Raw genomic sequence first — 27,302 nt, 5'->3', positions numbered from 1 at the left:
TCTGAATCCTTTACTGGTTTTCTCACTATTCTCTTCATTACCTTCCTGCTTTCTTCAACATTACTGGTTCCATCATCTGTTTCTGATGAGCAGTTTTTGTTCGCTTGGGTGCTAAAGCCATACCAAGAAGCTGCTCTTAGCCTCCGTTGCTTATGGTGCCTCACTAAGTGACCATGTGACTCTGAGTTCTCTTTATTTGCAAGACAATGGCTTGATTTACTGCGAGGTAAATTTATACCCACACTGGAATTTAGTGTAAGAATAGGTGATGAAGCTCGATCTATCATGAAAACATTTTTTGAGTAAGCTTTTGCTGAACACAGTTCATCTGGTCTGGAATCTGCTACTTTGTCCTTAGGTAATGTCCAAGGCTCAGTTAAAGCCCCAAAAGATTCTGATGCATGTAAAGGACTGCTTGATGCCACTGTGGAGGATTCCATCCTGTCTACAACCTCTGAAGAACAGGTAACAAGAGAAACCTCTGGTTCAAAAGAAGAACAAGACTGCTGCATATTTACGGCAATTTGTTGACAGCCATTTAGCAATGGTGTTGAAGCTCTTACTGAAAAATTTTGAATATCCATGTGATGTTTTAATGTGCTGTGATGACTTTCACCTTGGCTTGGAACCATAGTGTTTGGCGTTTTTGTTTCTGACAGTTTTCTCTCCTGTAACACAAGTGTTATGTCTGTCTTGTCCTGTGATACCTCAACAACATCTGACCCAACGACTCTGACAACTACATTAACTTCCTTTGCCTTTGGTTCACTTGCATTTTTATGCACTGTGATGGTGTTACTCACTTGAGAGCAGTCAGTCTGAACAGCTACATTGTTTGCTGTCTGAGTACAAGTGTCTACTTTCCCACCCATACTGTTTTTCTGAGAGGATCCTCTCCATCTATAATCAGGTTTCCCTGAATCACCAGCATGCTGCTGAGAGAGGCTGCCCAGCAGTTCAGTTGTATCACAAATTAGCTGTGAAAGGTGCAAAGACAAGTTCTGCACACTTCTCCAAGATGGAGAATGACCTAATTCCTGCTTAGATTTGGAAGAAATGTGTGTGCAGCTCCTACGATGTCCATTTAGTCGTTTATGTTTTCCTCCAAAGACAGTTTGTGTCCCCTGCTCAGAGGTGTCTTTCTGATTTTTTACAGAACAGGATTCAGATTCAGAAGGGTAAAGCAAGACAATTTCATCCACCTGCATGGAGCTATTTACTACTTCTCCACAGCATCTGTTATAACTTGGAACTGTGTTACTCATGTCAAATTCTTCTGTGGTGGCTGGACCTGGGCTACTGTAAACACAATCACAGACATGCTTAGGCTCATCATTCCAATCCTGGAGGTCGTCAGCACTGCTTATTGTGCTGGACATTGTTCTTGCATTTGCATAGGCACTTAGGTGAGTGTGAAAAGGCAAAGCGTATGCATTCAATCCATTGTCAACACTGGAGCATCTCATAACAATGTGTTCATCAGGGAACAACTGAGACTGATGAGAAACATCACTAGCACTTCCAAAAACAAATGGTTTCCAGCCAGTCCTGCTACTCTCCTCTTGTTGCCACTGATGAGCATATGGATTGATGTCACTAGATCCAAACTGAATGGTATCTCTGTTAATATTCAGCAAGTCTGATGGGCGGTGCTCAAAACCTTGCAAGTTGACACCTTCAGATCTGCTGGTTTGAAACTCAGCTTCTTTTGATACATTTCTTTCAATTCTTCCATGGTTCTTAACTGAAACTGGTTGATTTCCTGCAAAAGGAAAATTGACATTTTCTCTTGACTGGTTCGACTTCAATCTTTCACAAAAAAACGAAGGACTGTTATTGCACACGGGAGAAACTTGTTCATTTGTTGGTGGAAAATAAAATGCAAACTTTGATTCCTGTATTGAACAGCAACTATTATTCATGTGCGTGTCATACTCTTCAGTTGGAGAAGGGGGTTCAACACTTAAATTTAGATCCTGTAAGGATTTTGTTGCCACTGGAATACAGTTTTGTGCAACAGAAGCTTTAAAAACATGTGCAAAAATGTCAGAAGGCTTATTTTCAGAGGGAGGCAACAATCTGCATTTCTGCATAGGTCTTATTTTTTCTCTCCTTTCAACTTCAATTCTAGCTGCACCATGCTGCACTTGATCAAGAGCTCTGCAAGAGTTGCCAGAGGTGTTTTTGTTCTCCATTGTCAACAATGCAACAGTGGGCGGAACATCATATGATGACGTGCTTAAAGAGCTGTCACTTATACTGTGGGCTGGTGGCTTTGATCGTTTTTGCTTCCTCCTCCTTTTGACTATGTTACTTAGCTCAGGTTGTGCCTTATCTGACATGTAAGCCAAGAAACCTTTACTGGACAGACTACCCTCAGGTTTTGTGACTCTAGTCTCTGCTGAACTAAGAATGGAAGTACTCTGTTCTCTCCCTGACCTCTGAGACATATTTTCATAAGCAGCCCTTATCTCAGCTTCTGACAAAGGACATTTATCCATCAACATCAGGGAGGTAAAGAATGGATTGTTCATTCTACAGTGTAGATGTGAATCTGTTTTGTCATCTCCATTGTGAGGTGTACACGTCTGTCTACCATTTCCATTATTACTTTCATTAGAATCCATAGACATGGACACACTTGCCCCATGTGTATTTACATCGGTCTCAATGATGTGAGTAGAAGTTAATAATGGTGTCAGTAAATAATCTAGCTCTGGATTCACAGCACAATCTTCTACAGATACCATGCATGGATGATTCAATGAATCTTCTTTATGAAGACTTGTGCACTCGGTAGAAGGCGCTAGCTGATGATTTATAACTGTAGGACTTGGTGACTGAATTTTTTTGAATTTATGAACTGGCATTGCATGTGTAAGTGAAAGACTTTGTATCTCATCTCTACTGCAACCATCATTATGTTTACTGTGCATATATTCTGGGACTGCAGAAAACTCTGTAGATGGGCTTAATGTGACAGCTGTTACATCAAAAGGACCATTCTTCTTTAAGGAACTATGTCTTTCATGATGGATAGAACTCCAGTTTTTGGCTTTAGGGTTCATGTGTTCAGCCGCAGGATTGCTTTGAACTAGAGGCTGGATAGCAGGGAGGGATAATGAACTGTTCTCTGTATTAACTATGCCACGAATAGTTTCAATGATAGAGGGCTCCTCAGAAAAAGCTGGAGATGACAATCTTTCATGTAATATAGAAAATTTATAATCTATTCCAGTGGCATCATGAACATCAGATGGCTGAAAATCACTTTCAATTACTGACAAAGGTAGCGGAATGTTAATACCAAAAGAATTCTGGGGTACCCCTGATAAAATATTCTGAACTTTATACCATTGTTTGCTATCTGTAACAGGTTCACATTTTCTTACATTACTAGAATGCGAGTGCAAATTTACCCCTTTCAATGTAAATTCTGGTTGCTCATGTGAATTATCTGCACCATTCCTAGTTTCAGAGAAGATTAACTGATTCTGTGCATCCTCAAGGGCCAATAAACCTTGTTTCTCTTGATCAGATGCACACATTTCTGAGTGTTTCATAAGCTTAACACCCTCTTCTGAAAATACAGGTTCAAACCCACAATCATTAACTAATGGAGTGCTTCTGATGCTTCCAGTTTGTTGGATTAAAGTCATGGAGTCTAAACAATCCTTTTCATTCTCTGCACTTCTTTCTTCACGTGTCTCTGCAAGACCTGAAAAAGAAGCAACTTGAAATGGCGAGTCAAAGGTGTCAGTGACAATAGATAAAACTTTCTTCATATTCCCATCATTTCCAGATACTACAGCAGTCCTGACAAAACCACCTTTTAAATTATTAGTTATGTGGGTGTCACACTTCAGAAGCTGCAAGTCTACTTTTTCACAAGTACCTATACAAGTATTACATGTTTCTTCACTGTGTAACTGCCCTGCATAGGTAGGCAAAGCATTTCCTACTGAGGAACTGTTCAAATCAGATGTCTTAGTCAAGGATCCCTGTAAATGTGTTCCATCAAGTGTGCATGAATTTAAGCTGTGCTGTTTGGAGATGAGAGTTTTTTCATTATGTTTTGCATTGTTCAAAGGAAATGGCTTGTCTTCTGTATCCATTGCAGACAAACGCATGCTAAAAGTGGCATCAGATGTTACCGCTTCTTCAGTCCAAATTTTGGAAATGTTTGTTGCCTCTTTAGGTTGTTTGTTTAACTGCTGAGCAAAATGGCAGGTATCACTATATTTATCAATGTGCTGTTTTAAAGTACACATATATTCCTTATTCTGATTTACATAGAGCTTATGATGATCATTATCATTTGCTCTTTTCCCCTGTAATGTGGATTCACTTCCATTTATGTCTGCCACTGATTCGTGCGGTTTCCCATCAATGTGCTTATCATTGTTTTTTAAGGTTGTGTTTACTGTTGATATGCTCACAGGCTGTTTGTCATCATTTACAGCCTCTGCAGTCTGAGTTTTTCCAAGATCTGGATCACAATGAATATGATGACCGGGAAGTTCTGTGACAGCACTGTTATTCTCTGTTTTTGCTACGGTCATCGAAGCATTAGTTAGAGTACTGCAGACTTCACTGGGAATGTTAAACTCCACATTTTCTGTTACTGATCTCTTGTTTAATAAGGCATTTGGCCTACAGTCATCAATTATTAAACCAGATTTCTGCTCAACAAATCCTTCTTTTTCTTTATTTTCCAGTGGTGTACTATGCTTTGCTCCATCTGCTCCATCTTGAGATACTTTTTCATTTTGAGCAGTTTCATTGTCAGGCTCTGAGTGAGATATGTCTGCAATAGCCATCTCATTCTTAATGCTAATTCTGTTGTTACACTTGTGGGGTTTATCTGGAGGCAACTGATCAGATGTGGATTGCAAAAAGATTGAGATGCTATTCTGTGAAGTATTAAAGCAAGTGCAATCTGAGCTCCTGACACCAAGACCTTCTGCCAAGTCAGCTTCAGTATGAAGTTCTGTAGCTTCATTATGGCCATCAGTGTCCACTAAAGAATGGGCACTTGGTGTACTCTGAACGTTTTCACGGGAGTACTGATGGTCAGAAGTGGCATTACATGTACACTTTTGATCTGTTTTATTAACAAGTCCACATCGATTATTTTTTGAACACATAAAAAGTTCAGACTTGTGTATCACACCCATTTCTTGCAACTCATTTGTTAGTCCTTCAGTTATTACACTATAATTCTGTCTGTACCTTTGCTCGCTAACAAGAGGTAGATTTTCTTCCACTGCCACAATACTACAAGAAGAGTTTCCAGATTTATCAATGCATGTTCTGTTGCATTTTGAACTGTTGACTGTTGGCACCTGGCTTTCTGACTCAGTGCTCCCTATTACCTGCCCCCTGTCAGCTTCACATAGAACTATACGTTTTTCATCCTTTCTGCTGTTGTTAGGAAATGCTGTAGGTTTTCCTGTGGCATCAGATGTGCTATGATTGGTATTATACTTCTTTTCACATTCCTGAGATACCTGAATCGAGTCTTCACTTGTAACATGATTTGATACAGTACTGCCAGATGTTTCTCTAGGCACTTCCTTACCAGGCAGTGACATATGCTCCCCTTGTCTGACAAATGTTCTTTGTTCTGAACATGTAAATGTTTTAGTTCTACCATCACTTTCCATGGTACTGCTTTCTTCATATAGTAATTCTGAACAAATGGGGATATGCGGACCTTCTGAATGTATATTATTAGAAGGGATCAATGAACATATGTTTGTTTTGTTACTATAGTCATGTTCTGGTAACACAGTCACCAGCTGGTCAATTTGCTGAGACACAGACTTCTCTAAAAATCTATTTTTCAGATCTCTACCATGGGAAGGAATATCACTATCACATTCATTACATAGGTCATTGCACATGTTTGTACTATTTGAGGGTTTCTTTCTTTCAAGTACAAAATATTGCTTTGCAGCTGTGCAGGGATCAGCTGTATTAATTTGGTCAGTGACCTCTTCAAGGTTTTGCAATGTTTTACCCATATTGCAAATGTTTTGACTTTTGCTGATAAATGGGAGTATATCTTTACTGGCTATGGTGTTTGCAACTGCACTGGTATCATGTGATTCCTTAAGATCACTATGGAATTCAGTTGCTTTATTCATGTTATCACCAGCTGTCATATTCAATACTTTTGAACTGCATGCCAAATGGTCTTTTTTGCTAGTTAATATATTACAAACTAATGCAGTCTCATATGTTTTCATTCTGTGCATAGTTCCATTATGTTCCCATTCTCTCTCAGTCTTATTAAATTTATCCTGAACTGAAAATGTATCACTTTTTTCTTGGATTTTATCCATCATGGTTAACATGGCCCTTCTATTATTAGCTACGGTAGAAACTTCAATATCTTCCAGGTTGTTCTGTTGCGTGTCATGGCAGATTACAGCTTTTAATTCTTCTGGAATGTCAGCTGCCTTACAAACTTCTGTGTCTGGTACACTATCATTACCTTGTACTGCTTTGGCACAGATACTATTTTCCTGGTGGAAGCCAACAGAACAGCTTTGATTACTTAAGTCACCAGAAACAGCAACATTTAAATGATGAAATGCAGTCTGATCAGGGCCTGCCTGGCTTGATGCTGCAATGTTTGGGGTGCTTACATAACTTTGAGGCTTGTTATTATTAGTTTCTGAAGGCAAAGGTTCACAAGACGTTACAGGATACAGACGTTCTTCTTTGATAACATCTACACCAAAATCTGGTAAATGAACATCACTTTCAACTTTATGATCAATAAATATTTCTGAATTATCAGCTACACTGTCTGTATTCACAGACTCCTGTTTCATTGTTTCTATAGGGTGATCACAGATGTTATGTGAAGTTGTATGGGGTGCATGACTCCCCATGTTATCTTTAGCTGTAGAATGGTCACAGCATATGACAGGACTTTCATTCAGTAACTTAGACAGTGGAATCTCAGAAGTTTCTATAATCAGGGCTGGTGGGAGATTTCCTGAACTGCACAAGGAATTTCCAAGATCAAGGATGGAAACTTGTCCAACTTCTTTACTGCTATTTTCCATATCAGATGACTTCTGTTTAATATCACTGAAGGTTCTATTAGATATCAGAATCTTGCTTTTTACTGAATCATCACCAATATTTTTGGACTCACAAGTACTGGCCTCTGCTGAATAAGGTGCTTTTTGTATTTCTGAAGGTATGTTGGACTTTAAGTTCTTATATGATGAAGTAACCTCAATGGTCTTACCCTCAGATAAAACGATTTTGCTGTTTTCAATGCTATTGACTAAAGATAGAGATAAGTTATCAGAGTCACTTACAGAAACTGGAGTATCACTGGATGCAAAAATGATTGCATCATAAGGGGATCTCAACTGCTCTTCCAAAATGCCATCTCCTGTCCCACAGCTACCATCTTCTTGCACATTTAAGAAAATTAAGTCTGGGCTTTTTCTAGTGGAATGTTTGATATCATCAGTAACTTGTAACTGTAATGAGGTATTTTGCAAAGCCTGATCATTTGCTGTGGAGTACTTTGGATACCTTTCCCTTGAAGCTTCTAATGGCTTATCTGCATGACAGCTAGCTGAACCTCTGTCTGAACTATTTGACATATGTGTATTTTCATTTGCTGGAGAAGACAATATAGAATTAGTGTTCTGTTCAAAGGGATGAAGTTTATAAGTAATGACAAATTCAGTTGATGGGATAATGCCATTCTCAGAAAGGGTTCTCTCTTCTGAATCTGCTGGGAAAGATAGAACAGCATTTGTTTGTGTTTTGGAACTACAAGACAGACTGTGAAGAAAGTAATTTGCATTAGCGTTTTCTGCATGGTTTAGATTTGTGACACTGCCCTGATAAAATAAATGCCCCATGCTTGAGTCAGTGCCATTACCATCTGTCATTGGAGACTGTTCATTATCTTCACGCACAACAGCATAAGAGTTTCTACTGATTAATCTTGGTGCAAACTGTACTGATTTTTCTGACTGTTCATTTACAAAACCATTTCCATTACCCATGTGCTGTATGTCGATATCATGTAAAGGGCTCTGTAGGCAAACAGAATTTTTATCAGAAGGTTTAAGATATACTATGGCGTTGGTGTCATTTGTTCTTTCTGGTTTACATGAATTTTGAATACTAGTTAAGACCAACAAGCTTGGAGTTCTCTGATCAGACCCAATATCATTTTTTTGTTTAACGTCCTTTTGATAAGATGCATTCTCCCTTGTAAACTGACTGCAAATGTCATTCTTACCAGAGTCAGATTTCCTGCTTAAAAAGAATGAGTTGCCTGACTCTGGACCTCCAGTGGCCTCTTTGAAGCACAAGTCCGACTTATGGCTCTCTTTCCTATTTGAGTTTTGCACTACAGGCCTTTGCAGCTTCCAAAAGATTTCAACAGGGATTTCACCACTGCAAACTTGTTCTGATTCAAGTATCATTTGGTCATCACTTTCAGTCTCTTCTAGGTCAGCCAGGCTATCTAGAGAAAAGCTTCGTCCACTCTTTAATGTCTTCTGATTTACCTGATGAAGGACACCACATGGCAAAGACTTCCAGCCTTTTACAGATCCATACTGAAGGATTTGTAACTTTCTTCCACACTTTTCTCTGTTTTCCACAGCTACACGTTCCTCCTCTGCTATGGAGTCCTGGGACATTTCATCATCATCATCACTTTCACTGTCACATGGCTGCTTTTCCCTATGTTGCTCTGAATCCTCTTGTTTAAGCTGCTCAGCTAAGGCCTCCACATAAGCAGAAGACAGAGAATCCACAGAGTACAGGCTGTCAGCATCTGAGATGTCATCAGTTTCCTCTTGACAATGACCAAGTAGAGCTGTTGCATCATTCAACGGATTCACATTCAGTAACTCTGAAATATGCTGTTTTCTTTTACTGTTTTGATATATTACCTCCTCAGATGATCTGCCAGTGCCAACCATTGATGATGCAGTTTTTACGGGTGACTGTAATGAATTTTTACTCTGTCTGGTGATGTCACTAGATTGTTTGCATGAAATATTCATGTTCATTTTATTTGGTTCACACAAAGATCTTGATGGTGGCTTTCTGCAGATGACTGATTTATTCAGCATGCTGGTTTTGTCTGAGGGAAAGTCATAAGATGCTATAATTCTGCTAGTCTTTTTGCTGGGCGACCTTCTTATGTTTCCTTCATGAATTCTATTAACCCTCCCATTTTGCAAATGTTCTGATTTCCTTGACTCTAGTCTGAGAGATGCATGAGTCTGCCATTCTTTATTGTCTATTTCAGATAGGTCATCTTTTGATCTTTCCCCTCTGTGGGTATGAATGGTACATTTTGCCAAGTGTATCTCTGTATTAGGTTGAGCAGAAGAAATAGCATATACCCCCAAATCTTTAAGACTGTAAGATGACAAGACATCTTTTTCATTCATCTTACTTGCAGCTGCCGCATCCTTCTCCACACTGAAATGTTGTCTTTTGGAAAAATTATCCGTTTCCCTAGGAATACATTCTAAAGGAAAATGAGTTTTTGTCAAGCGAGTGTCATGGCACTCAGCTACATTTACGGCAGGAAGCACTTTAGTAAATACTTTCTTTTTCTTCAAGATGCCACTGCAAAACAAATAAAACGGATTTAACTAATGTAAAATAGCATATTTTCAATGAATAATGCTGATATTTCTCTTTAGTAACCAGTAATGAACAAAGGGTTTATTTCTTGATAGCCCCTTTACAAATGTGAACATGTGCATATGTTATAAGCAGACAAAAAGGGAGCAGGCTTACTATTATCAACAAATGACATGCCAAAGTGAATGATTCTTTACATGGCTTAATAGCAAAGTCTATGTACAGTTTAATATGAAACAATGTGTTTCAAAAACAAAGTAAAATTACTGACTACTAAGCAGAAGGGAAGATATGATATTTATTTTTTCATTCATGTTATTTAGTCACTGTATATTTTTACCTTTTATCAGTCTATTTCCAGACTAAGAACAATTACATACAGATAACAGAGTACACACACATAGCAAAATACATTAACAGCTATCAACATGTGATTACTCGGACTGCCTTATGGGGTGGTTCTCCTGTGAAGACAGTGCAATTCTTAGGTAATGTGTGAATATAGTGAAATGATAATCAATGTTGTTGTGATAGGAAGCACTGGGCTATAGGTTAAATAGGACTGATATCTTATTTTAGTGGGTAGAGAAAAGAGCAAGCTAGGAAGGGGTAGGGTTAAATGATCCTTACTTCTTGTCAAGGTACTGTTTACCAGCATTTCTGTACCACTGTCACAGACACGCTAAAGGACCACAGAATGGAGTGATGACAGCAACAGATAGTACAGGTCAGTTACTTATCTACAACTAGGTAAGCCTACTGGGCCATTACTAAGACTTCCAGGGCCAAATTCTAAGAAAAAGGAAGCAAGGAAACAAAAACCTAATGCTATGAAATGGGACCATAATCATAAAAGAAACCGCAATAAAAACCCAGAACAAAGGAAGAAAAATTCACTGCCCTTGAATTATTCATAGATCAAGAACTTGAGGACACAAACAGTAATCTAACCTCTGACTATCATAAATCTATGGTAGTGAAGAAATCATTCTATGTTAAGCAACCTATAAACAAAGACAGAGCACCTACGTCCAAGGAGGTAATTGTTACCCTGTATTCGGCACTAATCAGACCTATCACTGGGAACAATCCCCCTTTGGTATGTACCTAACCAGACACATCCAACAGTTGGAACATCCACAGAGATTCCGCACTAAAAGGCTACAGGGCATAAATAACATGTCCTATTGTAGACTACTTCAAAGCCCTAGCCTTGTATTCTGTCTCCTACAGGCTGTTTAGGGTAGATCTGTGTCTGGCATACAAGCTTCTTCATACTCCACTCTGATGGACCTCCTGCATATCTGCAAAATAAACAGCACCAGATTTACTAATTCTAAATACTTAAATCTTACTTGTGATACAAACAGGACCTGCTGGAGAGACAATTATGTATCCCACAGACTACCTCTTCTCTGGAACAGGCCCCCCATCCAGGGGAAGCAGAGTTCCTTCCGATCCCAATTCAAGTGAAAATTGGACAACTGGATGTGGAACTAGAAATTCACAATTGTTTTGGCACCTATGTCTCTAATGGAGATAGGGCGCCTGAAAAAAAAGTTTATTCCTTAGGCCCCTGCTTGTAAATGTTTCATTTCCCAAGACCCTGCTTACATTACCAAAGGTACCAGAACTTGTCAGAGACTTGGGATACATGGCTAGACTTAAAAAGGCCCCAGTGATCATTAGCTTAGTACAGACATATGAACCTATGATAGCAACAGAACTAAAGTTAGTGGTATTATGGAATCAGACCATCAATACAAGCTAAAAAGGAAGCATGGCAAAACAGGATACGTCAGACTTCAAGCTTCATTTCACACACACAAAAACAACAGCTAGAAATGGAATGACAGAGCTGTTTAGTTCACACAGGATATTTTACTCAATATACTTGATTTCCAATTCCCCACTGACACTAAGATGAGATCTGTCTTTACCGCTGGCAACCTAGGTTTGGGAGGGAGCCCAGGAGGCAAAAAGAGATGGCTAAATGGACACATGCAGCCTGTCTATATGATATTACTACACCCTGAGTAAAAGTTAGTAACTGTCTCTGCATGAAGACTCCAGGCCTTCTTAGTCTATCCCTACTGAATTCCTGGTTCCTGTTCTACATATCAACTAGTCAACAAGGTTCGATCCCAGATGAGAAGACTCCCAAGAAAAATCATACCCCGGTTAACTGGTAAAGAATGCTAGGGGAAACTAGCGTGTGTGTGTGTGTGTGTGTGTGTGTGTGTGTGTGTGTGTGTGTGTGTGTGTGTGTGTGTGTGTATTGGAAGGCTTCAGTAGCTGGAAGCTCTCAGTAGCTGGGGAAATAGGGTGGAGCATTAAACCACAAGCAGGTACACAGCATGTCTCTGAACAGTAGCCCAGGTAATATATTTTTCATACTTCTATTTATCTGGGTGTTTAATCGGGAGTTATTTGCAAAGAGGCATATATGAATTTAAGAACATTTATAATAATGACAATAGCTATTCAATTGTCTCTACACTAAGCTTACAATCTTCAACTATAGGTACATAAAATAAATAAATAAAATGATTTTTGTAATAAAATATCACAAAGAACTGATGCTCTGTACTGCATCAAGAATTTGTATTTGCAAAATATTTGGTCAGAATAATATCTGATACGACTGCTTTGGAGTGCCTGCCCTTTTTTCTTCCCAGTCAAAAACAGGTATGGAGTTGCTCCCCGTGATGTCTGTAGGTAACAGTTTTAACAAAAAAAAAAAAAAAAAAAAAAAAAAACCCCTTTTATGAGCCTAAATCAGTGTTCAATGTTCACTGTTTAGCGCGGTGGAATTCAAACTCATGGCTTAATTGGACCATTTAAGAGTTTAAAAATAACCCACAGTAAAATACATCGTCCTTAAACCAAGTATCTAGCAAAATCTTACAAAGCTTCAGATTCCCAGCACATCATTTGCCAGTTGATAAAAAAAGTTCTACAGGCTCCCAGACCTGGCATGGAAAACAACTCTTAAATAACCGCATCTATGGAACTGGCTCCCCATCCAGGAGAAGCGGAGTTCCTCCCTAACCCAATTCAAGTGCAACTTGGACAACTGGATGGGGAACAGGAAACTCATCCCTGGTTTGGCACCCATGTCTCTAATGGACACAGACAACCTGTAAATGGTTCATCTCCCAGGCTGCTGTTAGTAAATATTTCATCTCCCAAACCCCTGCTTATAGACGTATCAGAACTTGTCAGAGATTTGGGATGCATGGCTAGGCTTAAAAAGGCCCTTTTGGTCATTAGCCCAGTAAACACCTATGAATTTATAATGTTCTTGCTTGAGGTAGCTTAAACAGATTGTAGTTCCTGGAAGAGGCATTGTGACTATTAAAGGAAATATCCAAGGCATCAACCAAAAATTACATTTTTTATGCAATTGAAGACCAAATTAGGTCCTCTCTTACTAACCTATGTTTAACAGAGTATAATCACAGATGTTCCTACTCTCTTTCTCTCTCTCTCTTTCTATAAATATAAATATATACATACATATATATATATATATATATATATATATATATATATATACATACATACATACATATATATATATATATATATATATATATATATATATATATATACACATACATATATACATATATATGGGAGCACTTCACAATGCCGAATTTCCGAAAGATCGAATTTCATATGGCCGAGACCATATGATCGAAGTTTTGGAATCTTGACATTGTGAACAGAGATCTGCATACAGCGCGGAATGGGAGATGTCCCATTCCTACGATCTCGGAGTTGGTATATTTAAGTAGTGGGGGTGGGGGGCTTGTCCCCCTGCAATAATGATGAGAAAGTTTTTTTTTATGGATTTATTTTACAGTGTTGAGGCTCTGAAAGTTCGATCACATGGTTTCGGCTATATGAAATTCGATCTTTCGGAAATTTGGCATTGTGAAGTGAATCCATACACACACACACACATACATACATACATACATATATATATATATATATATATATATATATATATATATATATATATATATATATAAAAACACACACACATATATTATAGTTTATTCAGCTAGGAAACATTAAGAACACTGAAAGATCCACATGGTTTTGTGACCGTCTTTATAAACTCATGAAATTTTAGTACCTAGGCATGTTGTTTAACTTTAATAAGATGAAACATGTCTGTGTTTGAAGATGGTCCTAATTTGGTTTAACAACAACAAGCTTTAATGGGCTCTGTGTACTGCCTTACAATAAATTTCAGAAGCATGTGCCCTCGTGATTAAACCACACCAACCATGGGTAAATGTTCAATATACCACACCAATGTCACTAGTTATTGCTATAATAATATCCTTAAGGAAGTCATTCACCCCTGGTAACTATCATATTGACGGCACACCCCTTATAGTTTACCCAGTAGTTAGGGACTTAGGGACACACAGACAGTAATCTAGCCTTTGACCATCATGTGTCTACAGTAGTGACAAAATCATTCTATGTTGTGCAACTTATAAACAAAAGTATGGCATCTAGGTCCAAGGAAGTCATTGTTCTACTGTATTTGGCATTCATTAGACCTATCATTGAGTACAACGTCCCTTTGGTATATACCCAACTAGGCATATCCAACAATTGGAACATCCACAAAGGTTCCTCACTAAAAGAATACAGGGAGTAAATAACATGTCCTGTGCAGACCGCCTCAAGGCCCTGTCCCTGTATTCTGTCTCCTACAAGCTGTTGAGAGAAGATCTATGCCTGGTGTACAGGGCATTGTCAGACCCCTCTCTGATGGACCTCCTGCATAAGCACAAAACAAACAGCACCAGAATTACCCACTCTAAAGATGTAAGCCCTGCCTGTGATACAAATAGGACCTGCTGGAGAGACAGGTATGTATCCCAGAGACTACCCCGCCTCTGGAAAAGGTATCTCCATCTATGTGAAGCACAGTTCCTCCCTAACCAAATTCAAGTGTAACTTGGATAATTGGACGGAGAACAGGAAATTCATCCCTGGTCTGGCACCTGCTTCTCTAATGGACACAGGCAGCCTGTAAATGGCTCATCTCCCAGGCTCCTGCTGCTTGTAAATGTTTTATCTTCCAAGCCCCTACTTACACTTACCAAGGGTACCAGAACTTGTCATAGATTTGGGATGCAAGGCTAGGCTTAAAAAAGCCCTTGTGGTCGTTAGCCTGGATGCATGAATTGGAATCATTACTAAAAGATCTGTTTTACACCTATGAACAAATTAGTATTCCTTAAAATTATTAACTACTGACAAATGGGTGGATGTCACTCAGACCAATACAGTATATATCTGCAGGCATAAATGTATATGATTTTGAGATGGGAAGTTATAAATAGCTATTTCATGTCTAATCATTCACCATATGATGTCCTTTCTGCCACCAGAAATATACCTATTCTGTTTCTAAAACTGTCTGTAGAAGCTCTACAAACCAGTTCATGTTCCACTAACCTTTAGTAGATGCACTTACGAAGTTCCAACTTAACTACTGCAACTTCAGTGAAGTATTGCCTTGAGATAAACCAAGGGAGTTAATTACATACTTATCCTTAGGGGCTGCAGAGACCAAATGTGTTGTTAAGTCTACCATGAAGTAAATAATACAGGTAACAGGGATTTAAAACCTAAAATGCCTTTCAATTCTTTTTTTGACAGTAAGAGAACACAAACCTTAAGGATAGACCTAACTACAGATGCATGAATTGTAATCATTACTAAGAGATCTGTTTACACAGTCTCAAACCAATCATCAGTTTTGTTGTTTTCAGGTGCATCTGACTGATGTGGGAATCAAATTTTAAGTATCTAGAGCCAATTATTCCAAGGTCACTCACTGTATGTTGACACACCTTTAAGAGGTATGGTGTTTAAGGTATATCTAACTATATATTTTGCCTTCCCATTGGACAAGACAAGAGGCCAGTTTTAGATACAGTGGGAACCATATTACTATAACTAAAACATTAATAAAGACAATGAAGTGTACATTGGAGAATGTTTTTTGTCCTGGCCTGAGTAATATTTTTAAGCTAGCTTAACATTAGCATAGTTACAGACCAGAAAAGAATCAATTAAAACGACATTGTCCAGATACAAATTAAACAGCCAAGGGGGTGAGGGGCAATGCTGGATCCCCAAAGAATTTTCACAATGATCTTGAAGATGTATTCCAATCACAAACTCAAGTTAAACATTCTTCATCCTGTCTGTAAACCTGTCTCCTACCATGGCAATTACATAGTCTTCATTACTTGAGGCCTTATGTTTTTAATAAGTACCCTATAACCTACAATCTTAAGGACCTTACTTAGGTCAATCAGAATTATACTAGGCTGAAATCCATTACAACCTTACCAACATAATCCCAAAAATACAAAAGGCTGGTAGTAGTAGACAAGCCCTTTCTTAAAGCATACTGCAACATGTCAGACTTTCTGATCATATGGAACTGTAAAATAATGTTCTCATGAACTATCTTTGCCATGACTGTTCATGACACCACAGTGTAAGCTGATGGATTTATAGGAGTTCATACCTTATGTGGACCTCTCCCACAGTAATTTAGTTTATGTTATTTCAAGTATTAACACAACTCTAGTGTAAAATTGAAATTATTTTTATCATTATTGCACTGCAAACAAATCTGAAAAGACAGATGATTATGAGAAAAAGAAAGGCAGCAAAGCATGAAATACTCGAACAAAAAATTCTAGTGACATTACCTGTAGTTGGTACTGGGCTGTGGACACAAAAGGGAGAACAGTTCACTGGCAACAGAATGTCTGCGAGATTTCAGAGAGTTAGCAACACATGATCTATGTCTTCTCTGAACTCTGGAGCTGACTGCAGCCTGTTTGGAGGTTATGCCCTGATCAAGGATCTCCTTCAGGTTGTCTTCATTGAACATAAACAAAGCTTCCAGTTTTTGTAAATGTCTTACTGCCTGCAGCAGCTTCTGTTTCCTGGCAATCCTTTCTAGTTGAAACTTCACCCTTTTCCTTCGAATGCTTCTCTCTGCCTTCTTCATAGAATGTGCCTGTAGTAGCTCATGTTGTACCAGTCTCTTCCAGTCTTTTTCCAAGGGGGTGGGTCCACAGTCCATCTCTGTAGAGATTTGTGCTTCTGCTTCACAGAAGAATCTGAATTCTGTCTGAATCCCCAGCTCACGACTCTCTTTTTTTAGTGAAACTAACCTTTTCTCCTCTCTGATAAGCCATTCTTGAGCTGTAAACAAGAAACAGAAAGTGTTAATTATTTTAGTTAATATGCTTTTTGTAGCTAATTTACAGTCATTTACTGATTATAACCTTTTCCAGAGTGTTACAACTGTTAATGTCTACAGAGAAGAGTGCTTCTCCAGAAGATGATATATATAAACACACCTGACTCCACTTTCTGCTGCTTTATGAATATAATATTCTGCATGACTATTGGTGTTCTTCTTAATGATCTGTATCCAAAATGCCACTCTTTCCTTATTTCTTGAATTGCACTCTACTTCATCATCATCCTTTTAGTCTATGAATTGTAGCTTTCTACTTGTGTTACATATAAGAGTTTTAACTGTGTAGCTCTAAAATATCCCTTCATATCAGGTAAACATAAACCTCTTAGATCTATTGGAATGATCAGGTTAACTCACTTGACTCTTGCCCTCTTCCCCTCCCGCAGAAAATCCTTCAATTCTTTATTAATTACTACTCACAACTTCTCCTCTGGTTGATAAAAATATGCCTGACTTGTGTATAAAACAAAAGGAACAAAAACATTTTTACTGCTTGTATCTTGCTATCCATATCCATAAACAAGAGCTTCCAGTTCCTCAGCCTTTGTTTTATCTTTTGTTTAGTTTCTTTCCACATAGCCTTAGCCACAGTAGCAGAATTTAACCCACACGTCTAAATACTTAATTTTATCATGTCCCCATATATTTGGGTATTGCTGAACCAATTCATGTCTCAATACATAGTTTATAATATAGCCTTTATTTTTATCTTGATAAATTTTATACCCCCCCCCCCCAAAAAAAAAAAACAACAAAAAAAAACTGGAATGGTCTCAGAATGTTCCACAACATTGAGATGTTCTTTTCTGGTTCTATAATGTAGAAAATATCATCTGAAAATAAATCCAACTTTCCTTGAATATCATACTAATTACATCCTTGAATTTCTGAGCCCCTTACTTTCATTGGCAATGGTTCGAAACATAACGCGAATAACAAAGGGGAAAGAGGATATCTCCTGCTTGTTTCCTCTATTCAGACATAACTTAGAGATGAACCCACCCACTTTAATTGTTGCCTCTGATTCCCGCATATATCCTCCTAATTAACCTTATTATTGTATAAGAAAATGCAAACACTTTCAATGCCCTACGAAAAATCCCAACTTACTCTGCTGAATGGTTTCTCTGCATCAAGACCCACCAACAACAGTGGCATTTCATACATTCTGCTTCCCCTCTAGATCGCCATTGTTCTATTAATTTTGTCAGATGTTTGCCTCCTCTCTACAAAACCACAGGGTGACCCATATCTTTCAATTCTGGAAACACCTTTGACATCCTTATAGCCTTTATGGGCAAATAAATGATCACAAATAATCATGGTTTAAAACTGAAATGTCCCTATATGAAGCTGGATCGGACAGGTCTTTACATATTACAGCCACCACAACTTTTTTCCAGGAAGATGGTTCTTCCCCTCCTTTTAAAATACTGTTTAACAAAACCTACCAGATCTTTATTACTTTTTCCCCTCCTAGCTTCCAAACTTCCACCAGAATACCATTTATTCCTGGAGACATTCCTGCAGATGGTTATACATTGCCATTTTTATCCCATCTCTTCTTATCTTAATTGTTGTTGTTGAGCCTCATCTACCTCTAACCTAGGCATATTTAAGTCTTCCATAAATATTTCTCTATATGCTTTTGCTTGATTTCCCCATTTTTCTGTTTTGTACAAATTTTCATAAATTTTACAAAATCTCTCTAATACCTTAGAAGGGTCTCTGGTTATTTTTCTTGTTATAGGCTTCCTACATTTGGCAACAACCATTACTATTTTCTGTTGCCTAAGTCATTGTGCCAAAAGTTTTTGAGGTCTGGAGTTATCATCAAAAACAGTTGCTTAACAGCTATCTTTCTAAACTCATGCATATTATCCAGGTACTCCCTTATTTCCTCTTTAGCACTCTGCTAGCTTGAATAATGATTTTTTATCATAATGGTGACATTTTCCATATTATCGTCGAATGTGAATGGACTAACACGTTCGCTTTGTGACCTTTGTCACCTCCTCTAAATCCTAAGTCACATTTTGCAAGACTTTTTACTTCTTAACCATATCTCTTTCTTTTATTTACTCCCTATTTTTAAATTTCACTTTCATTCAGTGGAGCTTTTCTCCCTGGGCCTCCGCAGAAAATGGGATCCATGCCCAATTGGACTTTCCCGGTAAAGAAATGTAAAATAAAATAAATAAAATAAGTAAATTTTATCCCACCCACTAGTTATAACTTCTGAAGTACTTTCGATCTTCCCTAATAACTACTGGATAATTTTCACTAGACCTTTCTTAAATTCCTATCGTTTTAACAGGTAAATGGTAAAGTGCCAGTGTCTCATATTTACTTTACTTCCCCTGCATTTTTTTCTTAGTAATTATTGGTGAATAATCTGAAATAGTTATTGAATGCGTATCAAAGTTCACAATTAAATGTACATGTTCCTATGAAATATAATTTCTGTCTAGTTAAGCCTAGCTACTGTACCTTGGGGAATAATGCATCAATTCTCTCAGAGTTCCTACTCCCAGATACATCCTCACTGTGGCCAATCAAATTGCAGTCCCCAACTATAAGTAATATTCCTTGCTGAAAACCGATAATTTCTCCCAATGGTTTTAGCTCCATAACAGCAGTTTTAGGTGGAATATGAATACATGCCAGTGTAATCCTCACCCCTTGCCAGTAGCCCCTTACTACCACAAATCTGCCATCATCTTTGTTTTTTTCTTTTACCACTACTGGAGATCCTCTTGAAATTAATATAAATACTCCTTCCTTTCCTTTGTCCCTGGTATTCTGCTGAATGACCATCCTGAAATCCTTTCTTTATCAATTTCTCATTCTCAGGTCTTTCCAAATATGTATCCTGTACTACTGTTACTTGTACTCTGCATTTCTTAAAATAATTAAATATTCTTTCCTTTTTGTCTATACCTATCAGATCAGTGACATTTGAAGAAAACATGGAAAGTGTCACCATTGTAAGAAGTCATTATTTCCATCTATTTTATATGACAGCTTTTTAAATATTAATTTTCAGCTTTTGTGATACATGCACCCAGTAATGTTTGGCAGGTTAATTCTTTATACGCTTTCTTCTTATCAACATTGGAACCTATGTCACATTTTTCAAGGCTTTTTGTTTTAAAGAAAGCAAACACAACCCCAAAACACCTCCACAACCTATCTTAATACAAACACACAAAACTATGTACATCTTTAAATAATAAAGTTTAACCCTCTAATAGAAACAACTGTCCCAAATAGACTGCTACAAATACAGGAACTAATTAACCTAAAAGTGAGGTTATCCCTGCTAAGATGCATATTACTGCCTGTGGTTCGATTTACACTAATGCAGTCTGTATTCTACTCCCAGATGTGAAAATAACTTGCATGCTTTCAGAAAACATTATATTGTAGCCTTGAAGAAACCCATGTTCTGGCTTTTTATTGTCATATTATCAGCTCGTCTCCATGGAAACTTAAGAGAAAAACATGCAGACTTCTAAAGACAGACTGAAACATTTACTGCTAAAGGAAAACTTCTCATTATATCCAGTGTTCCCTTAGTTACTTGTTTTCACTTAAAATTTGTTATTAGATTAAACCAAGGGTCTTAATCCATTCGGGTCTATTTTAGATCAGTGAAATGGCATTACAGCAAATGCAGTTTCGCCGACACACAGACAGAAATCCAAAAATAGCAAAGGCTCAGGGCAGCAATTTTTTCCCCCATGGAAAACAATTGCTTGGCCTGAGCCTTGACATTGCCCTTTACCCCACTGTAATGTGATCTCAGAGTTTAGTTGGGGGGGCACTTTATGTTTGAAATTGTGTGCATGTATTTTTAGTGCAAGTGATTTCTTTCTCAAGGAAAGAAGTAGCTGTTTTGAACATTCGCAGTTTAGTGATGTCGCTGATTACATGTCGATGAAGAGGCATTCAATGGAACGCCTCTTTGACCATTTAATATAGACCCATCCTATGCAAAAGAAAGAGTAAAGATATCAGCTGTACATATATTATGATCTGTGTACTTTTGCACCCTATCCTGCACCTCAACAACCCAAGTTTACAACCTATTAACTTAAATGTGCTTTTATCTACCTTTTTTTTCTCTTTTTGTATTGTAATATCTATATTTATTAATACAAAACAGAAGAGAGAGAGAAAACTACTAATTTTAACACATACAACTAAAAATGCTTTAGTACAACAAATGCAATTTATATTATGAAAAGTTTCATAGAAATAGTGTTAAGAACAGAAACCGTTCCACTTACAGTTACCTATTTCCTTCCTCCTCCCCTCCCCTCTCTGTCTTTCCAAACAAAGTCAACAAAAGTCCACCCTTTCCACTTTTCTTATACAGTCATATTGTACAAATGTGACTGGTGCTTTGCAGTCTCACATTTATTTACTAATTCCCGTGTTGCTGGTCTTCTTCCTGTTCATCTCCATCTCCCAACTCCAGATTCTGGTTCAATTCCAAGATACTCCAGATTCTTCTCCAACTCGTGTGTTTTTCTGTCTCTCAAGCATTTTCCTTTGAAACTGCAGAAAAAAAGTTTCACTGGCAAAGTCTCTCTATGTGCTTTATTATCAGAAGAATGAGAAGTAGAGTCCCCTTCTGCCAGATGGCTCCCTTTTTGTTGGATATTTGTTTTTCCTCCTTAGCCTGTTGTTCATCAAAAAAGACTTTGATCTTCCAGGAAAGAAACATTCTGAATATAGCTGGATACAACAGTCTGAATCTCACACCTTCATCTCAACATTCCCTGAATGCTGGAATACATTTGTTTCTCTTCTGCCTGGTGTACAGTGAATAATCATTTTCGACAAACACTGTACTGTCTCCAACCTTTTATACTATGTCCCTTTTACCACAGTTTTGTCAGGATCAACAATTTCTGTTGGAAGGTTTGCATCTTTATTAATACAGATCTTTGCTGCTTTCTTATGGCCAGATCTGGAGCATACACACAGTATGCCCTTTCAGTTACAAACTCCTACTGTGGAATACCAGTCCAATTGCTTATTTGTGCTTTCAAAAAATCAATACAGTGCATTCCTTCTAATTTCTCTGGTACTGCAGAAAAAACTCTGATTTTCCCTATATGCACCTGTCCTCTAGGTCTACAATTTTCTGAAACATCTCTTCTTGAACAGTCTCATTGTCAGCCAGTCTTTTCTTCATTTTGAGCTATGATTTTTGCAGTTTTATCAGCTCATGTGAATCTGTTCAAAGCTTCTTCAATTTTACCAGCCTTTTGTAATTAGAGTTGATATACTCCTTCGGTGCTTCATTTATTCTAATTATCTCCGAGCACATTTGACTTATTTTTCCTCTAGATTACTGAAAGCCATATCTTGCACCAAGGCTGGAGCTTGAACTGCCTTTTGCTGAATAACTGCAGGATTCAGTCAGTGTATCCTCTTCACCTTTTCTAGTTTATTTTCTTTCAGGCTATTTTAGCTTCTTCTTTGCTGTCATCCAGGTAGTGCACTTATGAGCCAGTGACTGAATTTACTAAAATTTCTAGAAATCCTGGCCCTCGTTTTTCATTTTCTTTTTTCACACTTGGTGAGCTGGAGTTAAGCTGTTAATCAGTGTGCAGTCATCTTGGAAAGTCTCCAATCCAATCCCATCTCATCTTAAGGAGTAACAGACAATTCAATATCGAAGATGGCTCGGCCAGTTTGCCTTTTTACTACAAGTATTTCTGGTGGTGGTGGTGGTATCCTTCAGTAACAAAAAAGGTCGCTTTCATGTGGCAATATGTTTTATTTTTATTTCTGATGTAGATATACTCCAGATGTTTAATGCATTCATCACCCTGAACTGAAGTCATATAGCCAGCTCTAGTGGGATACGATGTAATGTAACTTGGCAAACAGTGATAGGAGAATGTCTGTGCAAGTCAGCATTTGATGTTGACATACAGCAGGTAATGCCTTAATCACCTTTTGACAATTCATACTAAAACTTTCAGTGCTATGCTTGGGCACACAGGTACGGAGTGTACCTAAAACTGTCATTACACCTTTAAATATTTAATGCAGCAAAAAGCTGAAGTTAAATCGCCACTTTGTCATGGGCAGTACAGGGATTTTAGTTGGTAGCATTTTTTCATTGACACTTAAGGACTCTTTTTTTTGAGGGCACACATGGCACACATCTATTCTTTTTTTTTTTATGCAATGCAAATTCAATGCAGACATATTCAGTTTAGGTCTTCTGTGAAAAGTTATTTAAAATGAATGATTAAATGTCTTGAATTACTGATACTGCTGACTGCAGCTTCTGTGTTGGTGCCTAGTCAGTGCCTTGTAAAAAAACAAAGTCTGGTTAGCAGTATATTATTATTTTTCTTGCGCAGAATTACTAATATAACTTGTCTAGTACAGACGACACGTACAATACTGTACAGTTTACAGCTTTAATGTCTTCAAGTTTGCTTCTCATACAACATGAAAGATGTTCTCCATTAAGCAGATCAAACAAAAAATCGGATCTCCATCTCATACACTTTTAATGTCCTTTTTTATATCCTTTCTTGTACCATTTGGATCTTGTCCATGAGAAGAGTCTATTGTTTATTACCTTTGGAATTTGCATTCTGTTACTTTGGTATCCTCTGATGTCATACAGTCTGAACAGGGAGTCTTTTTTGCTGTGAATGCAGCTTTCCCATACTCACAGCACCTGTGTCTCAGGAAATTTCTTATCTGTCTTGAAGCTTGTACGAAACACAGAATATTCAGCAGACTGCCTTACCCTTCTCAGCATTTTTCTGAAGCTGTACTAGACCCTTGTTACATTTACAGATAAATGCAATTTATTTATTTGATTTTTAGCTGAGAACAGTTTAACCCTTTAATATATGTATGCTAGCAAACAGAAATGTATGCATCTAACTGACTACATTATTCTGCATATATTCTATCAACAGAAGTGTATATGCATCTACCTAGCAAACAGGTATACATGCATTTATAAACCTCTAAATATATATCTAACATTCTGCATCTATAAACCTCTAAATATATATCTAACATTCTGCATCTCTTGTTGACATGCATAAGCCTGGATCACAAAAGCTTAGTAACATTTGCCAGATTCTATGAGAGAAGCACTCAAAAACCTGTATCACATGTGCATGAAGTTGTGAAAAGCCATAAAAATCTTAAGAAACTGTTTTTTTTCCCCTGTAGTTGCAAGCCTTTCTGTCGCCCCTCAAACGTTATTGTTTTCACTCTAAGGTTTAAACACCTCAGAGAGTGATCACTAACTGGAAATATAACTGCTGTCTCACTAGGTGCAAGATCAGACCACCAATTAAACAACACAGATGAGCAACGTGATTTCACTACTATGTGCTAGAAGAAGAAGGAACATGAGCAACTGACTACTGGAGCGCTCATCCTCAAGTTCATGCGATACAAAGCTCAGGTGTTCCAAACCACTGAGTACAAGCCATTCATGACATGTATTAAAGTCTCTACCCTAAAAGTGCAGCCAGATATACAGATTGCAGAACCCAACATAATATAATTTGGCATCCGGCACATTCTAAAAGCTATGCAGGACTACTAAAGATCATTAAACAGTATGACATTTCCTAGTAAAATTTTCTAGTTAATGTATTTGGATATTCATTTATAAACTGTAGGTGTAAAGGAGAAGGAATAGCTTCTTTGTCAGAAAAAGGAACACATGCAAATTTGTTGTCCTAAAGATATAATAAACATTTTCAGGTTATATAATCTATTTTAAATAAGAACAGTGGCTATGGTTACCTATTCTGAAGGCTATCAGTGACTTTTGAAAACCGAGTGTCTTTCACTTATCCCAACCTTACAATGCAGATACTTATACAAACACTCAACTCATCTGAAGTCAAGATACTACTGACAGATGCAAACAAGGGCATCCACAAGAGGCTTACACATGCTGAAATCCTAAATTCTTTTATCAAAAGACAGACAACGGACTCAATGACCACATCCAAGAAGGCAGGGACACATCTGTTCAGTGAAGAAAAGATAATTTTGGCTGGCTATATAAGGGCATCACACTCTAAGATGCCACCATCAAGTGTAGAAAAATACTGCAGGAAAGGCTGAATAAAATTAAGACCTGGTATGGAAATGACCGTCTTGCACTTAATATTTCCAAAAGTAGTAGTGTGAAATTGGGGAAAAAACAAAACTGGACAATGAAATCCATGACCTGTGAATCATTATGGCATATAACCTAAGTAATCACTGTGGGCTAGAACCAAAGTTTTGATCATTCTTACAACAAAGAAACAAGAGTGGAATTATTGTACTGGAAGAAACAAAGACTAAGAACAGCAAAACAAATACGTTAGTCAGCCAAGAGCTTCAATACATGTTGCGCAATGTGTTTAATGTCAAAAATAATGTTAAAAACATCCTCGGTTTAGCGCTTTCATCTTCACTACAGAGACATCATCAAAACAAATGTAGAAGTGTGAAATTGGGGAAAGAGACAAAATTGGACAATGAAATCCATGACCCCTGAATCAATATGGAATACAGGCTGAAAAATCATTGTGGACTATAACCAATGTTTTGGTCACTCTTACAACAAAAGTCAGACAAATCTACACCTTAAACAGGAACTCAAGAGCATATTCAAAAGATTACAAGAAGTCAGAGTACAAGCTATATACATCACTGATCAGAACAAATTAATGAATACAATGATACTTTCTGTAGTCTAACAACATGCCTTCAAATACAATCAATAAACTGTACAGATTCTTAACTAGGAGAAGAGATGGCCTGGAAAAAAAGTTATCTTACTGGATAGACTTTGGAAATTCTTCTTGCTCTATGTATCCTATGGACTTGTGAGAAGGGGCATGTGCTTAATGTGTCTGATCCAATTTTATCTGAAAAACTATGCTTAAACTCTATTATGAGCAGCATCAATGCAGGATCTTTTAACTTTAGATTACATTTTTCTGATGGCAGTAAGAAGCAATACCCTCGATGAAACAGATTAAAGTAAAGACAACAGTCCAATAAAAATAAAAGTACAAGTACAAATACATATCAAATAATACAAAGCATGAGTAATATTGCCCATAGTGGAAAAATATTGTGCAGATACATTTTAACAAATTCACACAGTTAAAGTCAAAAGCTATTTACAGAGTGTGAGAGATCGTATGAGAATTAGCTATACAAGGTTATAGCCAGCTATAAGGTGCTTAGGAACTCAGGAGGATACCCTCCCAGGGGCTTTTGTTAAAGAGTTCTAGGTAGGGAGAATGCAGTTACATTTTCATTTGGAGGAGAGGTAGATGTATAGACAAGTTTTGAAGTTGTTTGTGTTTAACATTGACCTTAGTATGGAAGGGAGACAGTTCTATTTCTTACCTAAGGAGAGGAGAAGTTGTCCAGCTCTTCCTTTCTCAAGTCTGCTGCCGATGGTTTAAGTTTAAGTTTGTGGACAGTAATTAAGTTTTGGTGATCAGATCTAAGAGTTCTATTTGGGGTGAATGGGGGAAGGATGTTAGAGCGGAGCATTTAGTTGGCTTAAATATTAGTCTATGTGCTGTAGTGAGCTGGAGGAAGTCCAGGTAATTTGTGAATTCTAAACACTTGAGGGAATGGAGGGTAACACAGTGATGAGTGGAATGTTTGCCTTTGGTGGCAAATTTAGAAATTTTGTCATAACAGCTTTCACATTTGGAAGCGAAAGAAGAGGACAGGTTAGATAGTAGCAGGGTGCCGCACAGAAGGAGGGAAGGAGGTAAGAGGAAGCCAGAGTATGCATGGCAGAAGTAGAGAGGAAGTGGTTGTTCCTGTATAGTATACATAGTTTTTGGTGGGCTTTCTTTATATTTTGCTGAATATGGATGTCAAACTTGAGGTGTTTGTCTATAGTTACACAGAGTAATTTGGCAAAGGGAACAACTTCAATCGGAGAGTTGCTTTGGCTAAGGACTTGGAAGGAATTTTTATCAAAAGAGAAAGATTTTGAGGGTGTGAATAGTAGTATTTTAGATTTGTTAGCATTGAGATAAAGGTGATTTTGGCGCATCCAGATCTCAGCAGTTGAGAAGGCAGTTAGATAGGAGTTCAGGGAGGTTAGAAGCAGACCAGACAAATGCAGAGTCATTTGCATATTGGATGACTTTGGCATTAGGAATAGCAGAGTGAAAGTTATTGATAAAGATATTAAATAGCATTGCTCCGAGGATAGATCCCTGTGGTACTCGGGTAGGGGTGGGTAAGAAAGGTGAGGTGCCTTTTTTTCATTTCACAGCCCGAGATCTATCTG

The 27,302-nt window shown here is 37.7% G+C and overlaps 1 protein-coding gene across 1 annotated transcript in view; it reads right to left on the bottom strand.

Annotated features, from left to right (window-relative positions):
• The window catches only part of STARD9 (StAR related lipid transfer domain containing 9), a 1,457,104-nt gene that overhangs the window by 299,708 nt on the left and 1,130,094 nt on the right, over positions 1-27,302 (bottom strand). The window contains exons 23-24 of the mRNA XM_044073541.1: positions 16,413-16,914; positions 1-9,633 (exon numbers count right to left, since the gene is read on the bottom strand). The exon at positions 1-9,633 is cut by the window's left edge and continues 1,122 nt beyond it. Of these exons, the coding sequence (XP_043929476.1) occupies positions 1-9,633; positions 16,413-16,914 (10,135 nt within the window). The remainder of the gene's footprint in view (positions 9,634-16,412; positions 16,915-27,302) is intronic.

This window comes from Protopterus annectens, chromosome 6.part0 (genome assembly GCF_019279795.1).
Source record: "Protopterus annectens isolate FY-2018-M chromosome 6.part0, PAN1.0, whole genome shotgun sequence".
NCBI classification, from domain to species: Eukaryota; Metazoa; Chordata; order Ceratodontiformes; family Protopteridae; genus Protopterus; species Protopterus annectens.
Note: the sequence above shows the minus strand (reverse complement) of the source record. Positions and strands in the feature narration are given on the sequence as shown.